General features: G+C 53.5%; 1 protein-coding gene across 2 annotated transcripts; it reads right to left on the minus strand.

Annotated features, from left to right (window-relative positions):
• Positions 1-4: 4 nt before the first annotated feature.
• On the minus strand, positions 5-7,550 carry TYSND1 (trypsin like peroxisomal matrix peptidase 1). Of its 2 annotated transcripts, XM_082609041.1 has the most exons (4): positions 6,244-7,550; positions 4,390-4,520; positions 3,170-3,352; positions 5-931 (listed from the first exon to the last, which is right to left on the minus strand). In XM_082609041.1, exons 1-4 carry the CDS (start codon positions 7,413-7,415, stop codon positions 714-716), a joined length of 1,704 nt encoding a protein of 567 aa, XP_082465167.1. In that variant the 5' UTR covers positions 7,416-7,550; the 3' UTR covers positions 5-713. The 2 variants fall into 2 exon arrangements, with proteins under 2 accessions (XP_082465167.1, XP_082465168.1); XM_082609042.1 differs by lacking the exon at positions 3,170-3,352.
• Between the last annotated feature and the right edge of the window lie 2,507 nt (positions 7,551-10,057).

A 10,057-nucleotide genomic window follows, 5' to 3' on the forward strand; every position in this document is an offset into this window, starting at 1 on the left:
CCGACCCCTGAGAGCCACTTTACGGGCCGGAAAATTAAGGCACTGTGTCAGCGTGCCCCTGTAGGTCAGGGCACCCGACATATGAAGAGCCGGGAGTCCTGGCTTTCGGGGACGCCACGGCTGGTCCAGCAGAACAGGAAGATGCTCTTTCCCTTCCGCCTCTGGTCTTCAGAGCAGGGCCTCTCTGCTGAGGTTTTCTGAGGAAGCCCCAGTGCTGTCAACCCCATTCTGACCGAGAGCAGAGAGGAGCCCAGGCCCCAGGGAAGCCGCCGCTGCAGGCGGCCAGTGACCGTCAGGAGACAGGGGACTGTGGCTGGGCCTACCTTCTAGCCAACATCTGTCTGTCAGGACCAGATCTGTCTGTTGTACGGTTGTACTGGGCTCCCCAGAAGGGAAAAGAACTGAGCCTAGTGTCGGGGGCAGGGAGAGGTGGCGACACTAGGCTCAGCTCCCCAGAAGGGAAAAGAGCTGAGCCTAGTGTCGGGGGCAGAGAGAGGTGGCGGCTCGAGAAAGCACCCCAAAACGGGCTGCCAGGTAAGAGATCCGTGGGGGCTAAAGAGAAGTTTGGTCCAGACTCCAGAGCTGAGCAAGGTGGGTGGTGATGGGGATGCAGCCTGGCTGGGGTGTGCCATGTCAGGGTCCTCAGGCCACCAGCCTCAGCACTCCCCATGGCATCAGATGGTTGCTCTTCTCTCCAGAGGGGTGCCACAGCTTCAGAGCTTGCTCCGCGGGGCCTCTGCCAGGGGTCGCTGCAGCCGCCACACCACCCTCACTGGCTCAGGGGCGTGGTCCAGCTGGCGGAGGCCGCCCAGGTCGCCTGCCTGGCTGTACCGCTGCAGGGCCGGCTGGAGCACCGTGATGGGAATGCTGAAGTTCAGGTGGGGGTAGGTGGCCCCCGTGTTATTGTCCCGGGTGTTGCTGGCGACGATGCCTGTTCAGGAACCAAAGAGGGCGTGAGCCAGGGGATAGGGGAGGGAGGCTCACCTCCAACCTGGAGGCCCTAGACTTGCCTGAAGCCCCCTCGTAGGGACAGGCACCAGGCTTCATTCATGGACACGGGCTCCTCATGCCTCAGTCCTCCTTCCTGGCTTTACTTTCTCCCCAGCACTATCAGTATCTAATAGCCCATGTTTCACTTGTTTTGTTACCCCTCTCTCCAACTTCTGTTATCTTTCAGCTCCATGAGGGCAGGACTGCTGCGTTCTGTCCATGCAGTCTCCCCAGTACCTGCAACAGTGCCTGGCAGAGGACGACCTCAACAAATACTAGCTGAGTGACTGAATAAATGAATCAGACCCACACAGAACTTTTGTTTGGCCTGCTCAGTGCATGTGTATGAATTTTCTGAAGACAATTTTAGACTTAACAGAAGTCTTGCCAAAATAGTACAGAATTCCTGTATACCCTTCACCCAGCTTTTCCTTGTCACCATACAGCACTCATCAACACCAAGAAATTAACCTGGGTGAAATGCTATTAACTAAAGTACAGAACTCACTTGGATGTACCAGTGTTTGCACTAATGCTCTTTTTCTGATCCAGGATCCCACATGGCATTTAGTCGTCATGTCTCCTAGGTCTCCTCCCATCTGGGTCACTTCCACAGTCTCTCCTTATCTTTCGTGGCCTTGACACTTTGAAGAGTACAGGTCAGTTATTCTGTAGAATGTCCCTCAATTTGGGTTTACCTGATGTTTTCTCGTGATAAGATTGAGCTTATACATTACCGAGGAGAAAACCATAGACGCAATGTGTCCTTTTCAGTGCATGCTATCAGGAAATGTGTGCCGACTATAAGCACTGCTTGCGATGTTAACCTTCACTACTCGGGTGGTATCTGCCAGGTTCCTCCGCTGTAGACTTACTATTACCCCCTTGGTAAGTACGAAATATTTTAGGATTATGCATTTATCTTGTTTCTCCTTAAACTTTTGCCTACTGATTTTGGCATCCATCGATGGATCCTGTCGGCAGCAGTTCCTACTGGGGTGTCCTAATAGTGATTTTCTATTTCCCTCATGTCTTCTACAGTCATTAATGGGAATTCTTCTGAAAACCAAAACTACTGCTATTTGTTCTGCTGCTCAAGTTGCTCCAGTGGGGGCTCCTTCACGTCAGCCCCTGGTTCTTTCAACATCTGACGTGCCCGTCATTTTGCTGCTGCTGCTGTTACCCCTCCCTCCTCTCCAGCACCACAAGGCAGCCCTAGAGAATGACTCTTAGAAACCAAGATCTGAACTCTAGCTGTGCTGATTACAAATGGATGCCACTGCTTCTAGCCCCTCTCAGAAGACTGAGCTAGGAGTCACATATATATATACACACACACACACACACTAAGTCATGCATACATACATCTATATTTATTTATGTGTCCACTTATCTGTATATATCGTTTAAAAGGTCAACCAGTATATGGGAGAAAAATGGAATGCAGACTAGGACAAATGTACCTAACTGTATTTCAAATGAATCACATAACTATACTGAAGGGGAAGGGGAAGGAGCTAATCTAAGAAACTTTGGAAAAGAGTGTTTTGACTGGACACTTTAAGGCTAAAGATAAAAAGAACTGTACATGTTCAAATACTGTTCTCTAGCTGGTAAATTCGTTTCTCACGGGGGTGTGGTTGGTTAGGAATTCTGAAAAAAAAAAGGTTCACAGCTTCTTGTGAAAAATTGGAAAGTCGGCCAGCGTTAGGCCCGCATATCTTTGTAATGAGGCAACAATGTGCTAGAGCTGAGTGGTGTTCACCCCAGGTCCCCCTTGCCCTCCACTCACTGCTGTCTTCACTCACTCACTCACTCACTCATTCGTTCACTTTACCAGCCCAGCCTCTGTAGGCTTTTGAGTTTGTGACCCTTGGATTAATCCAACTCCTGAGTCTCACAGATCAAATGACATTAAGTGACTTACCCAAGGTTGTGCAGTGGCTCAGTGGAAGAGAAGCGACCAGAACTCAGATTTCTTCCCTCCAAGCTCAGCATCTGTCCCTCTCCACCCTCAGAAGCACAAGAGCCTGAAAACCTTGGCTAACTACCTCTGCGCATAAGGCCCACCATCTTTCCAGACAGAGGGTGGCTCCCAGGGCTGGAAACCAAGCACTCCCAGGATGGGACTGAGGCTCTGGCAAGGGGAAGGCTGGGAGAGGACCAAGGAGCTGGTTACCCAGGAGGTCCCCGGAGCAGGTGAAGAGAGGTCCCCCACTGGAGCCACCATGCACAGCACACGTGGTCTGAAGCATCACTGGTGTGTCATCCACCTGCACCACAGCTGACAGGATGCCTGAGGTCACCGAGGGCCCGCAGGCCTGGCCAAAGACACCGAAGCCCACCACACTGACAGCCTCGCCTGCCAGGGAGGGAAGAAGGGTTAAGCTGGGGAGCCTCCTCTGTCTGGCAGGACTCACACACTCCCCAACCCCCTCCCTGACCTCTCCAACTTTCCAAACCCTCTCTGCCCTTTGAGTTTCTGCTCAGATACTCTTGCCTCCATGAGAGCTTTCCCCAGGCACCCCACAGGAACAGGCCAGGACCTCCACTGAGCTCCCGGCACTGCTTCTGCTCAACCACTTCTCGTCAGCATCAGGCTGTTCTCCAGCCCTCATTCCCCTGCTGCACTGGGTAGTCACTGTTTAGGATTCCCAGCACCTAGCCAGGGGCTTAATACATGTTTGTGAAATTAACACCCACCTCCTGAGACGAAGAAGTCTCTTGGTAAAACTAAAATGGTGATGATGACTACAAAGCGGGCACCACCTTCCTTCACCAAGTGCTTTACAGACAATATCTCACCCACTCCTCACAAGGCCCAGGAGTAGGGAGCATTATCCCCATCTTACAGATGTGGAAACTGAGGCAGAGTTCACTAAGTTGCCTAAGGACACGGGGCTAATAAGTGGCAGAAGATGCCAACACAGAGAGCTTGTAATCCTTATTACGTTATAGCATACGACATCCACAAAGCGAGACCTCTGGTACTTCTGTGGCAGTGTCACAAAGCCTTTTACTCAAATCATGCCATTGGAGCCTCAAAAGTACACATCTCTCAGACCAGCCTGCAGTGTTATAAGGAGACCCCAAGGCTCAACACACTACACTGCTGTGGGGCCTCAGGAAAAAGGCATGCCTTACCCTTTGCTGGGAATTCCACATGCCCCCCAGGACCTTGGGCATGCTGGGCATGAGCAGGGAGGCCTCCAAGAGCAACTCCGGCTAAAGCACTGTAACCAGGATGTAACAAGGTGCCAGCCTGACTCATTACTCCAGCAGGGGTGGGGAAGGGAGCTGACCTGGGGGACTGGCCCCTGATCTGCAGGGTTAGAGCACCCAACACTGACTTTCCTTCCTGAGGTCCACCCCAGACCAGAGAACCCCTCTGTCCTTTACCTTCATGGAAATGCTCAGCGGGCACAGGTACCGGGACACCATCTAGGTCCTCCTCCAGGCTCACCACTGCTATATCATAGGGAGATGTCTCCTGGGTGGCAAATACCACATGTCCCCAGATTACAGTGCTCCTGGGAACAAGGGAAACAAAATGACAGGCTAGCTTTCCAAACATTCAGCATGGGGAGGAAGCAAAATAATGAGAGTGACAGTAAAAGTCATGAACTTGGGACTCAAAAGATTTGCTGTCAGCCCTGAAACATACCAGCATGCAACTCTGGGCACATCCACAGTGGAACTTCCAAACATGCTCTACCAACTGCAGGGTACTTCTGTGTAAAGCTTCCTGGTGCCTCACCGTCATCACAAACACCTGACACCTAGGGGGCACTGTGGGCCAGGCCTGGCGTTAATGTTCTACGGACATGATTTCATTTAGTCCTCACAGCTGCCCTATGAACTAGGCACTGGTATTATCTCCATTTTGGATGGTGCATCTGAGGCCCAGAGAGGCTGAGTAATTTCTCAAGGTCCCACAGTTAGCGGCAGGAGCCAGGGCACACATTCTCAGCATTTCCCTTTACTGCCTCATTTGATACCAACAATCCTGTCGGGGGGGGGGCAGACATGATACGATTTCGTCCCTCTGGGTACCTGTTTACATACATGCCAGCACTTCTATAGCTCTTACTACGTGGCAGGCTGTTCCAAGACCTTACATGTCATGGGAAGGCAGCTTAGACAGATTCAGCAAATTGCCCAAGATTACACAGGGGCTTCCTACTACACACTCTGCTGGGGTAGCTTCCAGCAGACCTGTTGGGTTCCCTAGGACCAAGAGTATGTGGGGGTAGGTGGAGGGGTGAGGAATTGGGGACCACACACAGAGGAAAATTCTCATCATCAGTCTTCCCTATGAAGTCATGGCTGTCCAGGTGGCTGCCAGAGGGGACTCTATGGCAAAGCCGGGCTGGGTTAACCTCAGGAGTTCAACAGAGGCATTTGGAAAGGTCTGGGCTGAGAGGCTGAGCCAGGTACAGAACAACAGGCATTAACACCAAGGTGCTATAGTGTTTGCTTTGGCCTAAGTCAAGCACCTGGGACTACAGAAGAAACAGAACGTGTATTAGAAAACCAAGCCAGGAAGCCAAGGCTGCTGTCTCCACTGTCATAGCAAGTGAAAGTAAAGGAGGGTGAGAGTGCTCTCCCAGCTGAGAGGGAACAAATGACTGAAGTCCCAACCTGGCTGCCAAGAGCACTCAATGATTGTTCAAAATATATTTGCCTGGCCCCCACTCCCACATTCTAATTAGGTGGAACCGCATATCTGTTCATTTTGATCCAGAAGGGGAGTTCTGGTTAAGATCTAAGAGATAAATCAAGTAAGAGTAACAGGCTCCTCTCCTAACCCAGGAGGGTAGCATCCTGGGCCCCTGGGGCTTCACTACGGCATTCAGGGGAAAGTGGGCAGGGTTAGGAAGACTCTGTTCAAGGGCCTCTGGTGTGTGGGTGCAAGGCTGAGACAGAGAAGTTGCCCAGAAGGAATTCAGACTGGGAGGGGGAGCTCAAAGATACCTAGCCAGGGATGCTGGACCACCCCACAGTTCCCCAGAGTTGCTTGTCATCTTGCCCAAGCCCCATTCACCCCTTGCCAGGAGGTCCAGAACCCCCTACTCTGGGGTTCTGGGTGCCAAGGATGAGGGGAGGGTCCCAGGTCTCTATCCACACCGCACCACCAAGCATGAGCGTGAGACCAGAAGGCCTCCATAATCCTCAGGATTATGATCTGAGACCTGGGATCCAGATATGACAGCTGGTGAGGGAGTGGAGTAGGGGCAACCCTGTGGGCCTTACTTGGGGGTGGTGGAGCGCACCAGGACCTTGGCCGCCTCCCGAGGGGCCACATGCCGGCAGGTCACCACGAGGCGGGGTGCCACGGCCACTCCGGAGCCCCAAACGGAACCGCACTCCACCAGCACGGCCGCAGCTGCCCAGGGGGGGCCGGGGTCTCGGAGGGGCAGGCCCCCCGGGGCACCGATCTCATGCGGTAGGAAGGCGGCCAGGGCGGCGGCGCCGGGGTGCAGGCGGCAGAGGGCAGCTCGGGCGGCGCAGAGGAGAGGGGCGGCGGCGCAAAGCAGCGTGAGGCCCACCCACTCGCGGGCCTTCCAGCAGAGGGGCGCCGCCACCAGCGCCACCAGCGCCCCCGCGGGCCGCGCCTCGAACACGCCGCCGCCCTCGGTGCCTGGCAGGCAGCGCGCGTCGGTGAGAAGCAGAGGGCCGGCCGAGTTGCTGAGCACACCGCAGCTGAGCGTGTTGAGAAAGATGTCGGGGCAGAAGGCCCCGAACGGGGAGCCGCAGGCCAGCAGCGGCTCACCCTTGGGCACAGCCCCGAGAGGCGCCACGGCCAATACCGGCCCGCGCTCCTCCGCCTCCGCCTCCTTCTCCGGGTCCGGCCGCACGCGCAGCAGAGCGAACCAGCCCAGCGCTCTCAGCTGATCTTCCTCCTCCTCCTCCGACACCTCATCGTCCGGTGCGGCGCTCGCGAAGCTCCACTGCTTGGCCGCCTCGCCGCCGAAGAGGCGCGCGAAGTGGCCCCGGAAGGCCGGGCAGCTCAACAGCAGCAGCAGCTCGGCGGGGCGGGGGGGCTGCAGCGGCCGCCCGCAGAACCGGGCGGGCGGGCCGGGCTCCAGGCCGGCGCACTGGGGCGTGCACAGCCCCGGGCGGCCCCGCTCCGCGCGGCCTGCCGGACTCGCGGCCATTGGGCCCCACTGCACGTGCAGGCGCAGGTCGTCGCCGCAACTGTCGCCGGTCAGGAAGGCGGCGCCGGCCGCGGTTAGCGCCCCGCTGCCGGCCCTCAGGAAGGGGGTGAAGATGCCCCCGTGGCACAGCACCAGGCCCAGGCGGCGGCTCAGGATCACCCCGCTGCAGCTCCACGAGCCCGCCTCGGGCTGCCCGGCCCGGGTGGCGCTCACCACGCAGCCCGCCTGCTCGGCCGCCCTCATGGCTGGCCCCCACTGCCGCCCCATGGCCTCGGGGACGGCACACCAGGGACTTCCCGGGGAACAAGCGAGCGAGCAAGGACCGCGGCCGGCACCAGCTGACCCCACGTAGCGCCACCCAAGGCTGGCAGCGAGAAGCGCAGGCACTATCCCAGGTCTTCCTCTTCCGGCCGGATTGGCTAAGCCCCAACTGGCCCGGCCCGATTGGCTGGGCTAGGGGCCGAGCCCTGATTGGCTGCTGGGGCTGACCCCGCCTTTCCGCGCCCTAGATGGTTCAGGTCGCCTGTGCGACGTTGAGGGCGAAGCGGGACGGGAGGGCGAAGCGGGGCCGGAGGACGAGCCCCGGGAGAGTGACAGGAATGTGGCTTTACTGGGAGATAGGGGCGTGCTGGTCCCTCGGAGCCTAGTCTCGTCTCTGTTCGCTGAGCTTCAGGAAAGGGAACAGAAATGCGCCCTGAGGTGGCTAGACTTGCCCAGGCCTTGACAGGACCTGTCAGTATCTGCCCAGGTGTAGGAGACATCCGACCTCTGATCCCTGGGATAAGACGGGCACAGAAGCCGTTCAGGGGACTTCCCTGGTGTCGCAGAGGTTAAGAATCTGCCTGCCAATGCAGGGGACACGGGTTCGAGCTCTGGTCCGGGAAGATCCCACATGCCGCGGAGCAACTATGCCTGTGCGCCACAACTACGGAGTCTGCGCTCTGGAGCCTGCGAGCCACAGCTACTCAGCCCACGTGCCACAACTACTCAGCCCGCTCGCCTAGAGCCCGTGCAACAAGAGAGGCCACCGCAATGAGAAGCCCGCGCACCGCAACGAAGGGTAGCCCCCGCTCGCAGCAACTAAAGAAAGCCCGCGTGCAGCAACAAAGACCCAACACAGCCAATAATTAATTAATTAACTAATAATAAAAAAGAAGCTGTTCAGTATTTTGAAACTTTGTAAGTAAACCTTACAGTAATCCACTAGGGGGGATAATGGAGCTTGTAAGATTACACCTTCGGTCTTCTGATGCCAAAGCCACACCCTACATATCTCATGGAAACTGGATTTGCTCCAAAAATTGCCTTTTAAAACTATGATAAACAGTAGCTGAAGTCAAAGTTTTAAATTACACAACCCTATAGTTTGCATTATGCACATTTCATAAAATGATTTATAACCATCACCCAGGATTTATCTAGATCAGGGGTCACTTTTTCTGTAAAGGGCCAGAGTGTAAATAAATAGCTGAGGTTTTGTGGGCCATACCTTCTTTGTCTTAAATACTCAGCTCTGCTGTTGTAGCATGCAAAAGCTAAAGAAATGGGGTGGCTGTGTTCCAATAAAATTTTACTTATGGGCCCTGAAATTTGAATTTTATATAATTGTGGCATGTCACAAAATTTCATTCTTTTTTTAAATTTTTCTCACAGGCCATACAGAAACAGACAGCAGGCCAGATCTGGACCACGAGCTGTAGTTTGCCATCCCTGCTCTACCCTGACATAAAACATCCTTACTTTTCCAATGAAGTCACCCTGAGGACAGAGGAACACGAACAAGTATGTTTTGGGGGGCTGCAGGATATCCCTGAAGCAGTCACCACAAGCTAGACATTTTATGAAGGTCTATCACAATGTCAACTAAAGTAATTTTAATAAGATTATTTTAATACATATTTATGTCAGCATTAATGAAAATATTCAATTACTACTTAAATTACATAACCTTTCTGCCTCAAAATTTTGAATAAACTAACACTGCTTGGTGTATCCCAAGCACAACACAGGGTAATGCTCAGTGCTCCCAGTGACACAAACCTGTTTTGAGAAAGGGAAATGATGATCCATTATAGCATGAGGCAGGACTGAAATCAGCAGTCTTCCTATAGCAGGTACTGTCTTCTTTTGGTTCTGTGACATAGAAGATGGCTTGATCGCAGTAAAACCTATTAACTATCCAACTTCCTGGCAATTGCTTCTTTCTCTCTGGAGTCCAGTGATTCTCCCTTAATGACGCCAAAGCCTCCAGCATGAACTGTTTGCATGTTTTTCTGTTTACGGCACATCACAGTGGAGTCCCAAGTCACAGTCAACAGCCAAGGTGAGACACCCTAGTGCTGGGCTCATTGACTCAGCCTTTAATTTTCATGTTCCGCTCTGACTCAAATGACACAAAACCAACCCATATAAGCGTAAAACCCATGGCATCATTCCACTGTATTAGTTTCAATCTCGATGCCTCCAGTAATTTAATACTCAGTCAAAAAGAACCTGGTGCATTTTGCTTCCCATTCTATTTTATTCCAGTACTTTAGTTTTAGAACCTCATTTGGGTTTTTTAAAAGCAAAGCTTCCTACAAGCCTAGTAAATGCACAAGCACAGGTTTCATTACTTCTATTTTGTCAAATGTAGCATTCAACCAGATTCTCTCCAATTTTGTATCAAATGATGAAACACAGCTAAACTGGACCCAGTCCTTGCTAGCATGTTAATAGGAGATTTTGTTCAAGTCTGCCATGTCCTTCCTGTTGCATAAATGACCACCAATCCTGGGACCACTGCATGTCCCAAGGCTCTCAAATGGTACTAAATTTATTACTTCCAGTGCAATGTGTAAATTGGCCTGGCCTTTCCACCCATACCCCACGCCCCCCCGTAGCAAAGATTGTCTCTCACACCCGTTGTA

Source organism: Mesoplodon mirus, assembly GCF_964341445.2.
Source record: "Mesoplodon mirus genome assembly, chromosome: 2".
NCBI lineage: Eukaryota > Metazoa > Chordata > Mammalia > Artiodactyla > Ziphiidae > Mesoplodon > Mesoplodon mirus.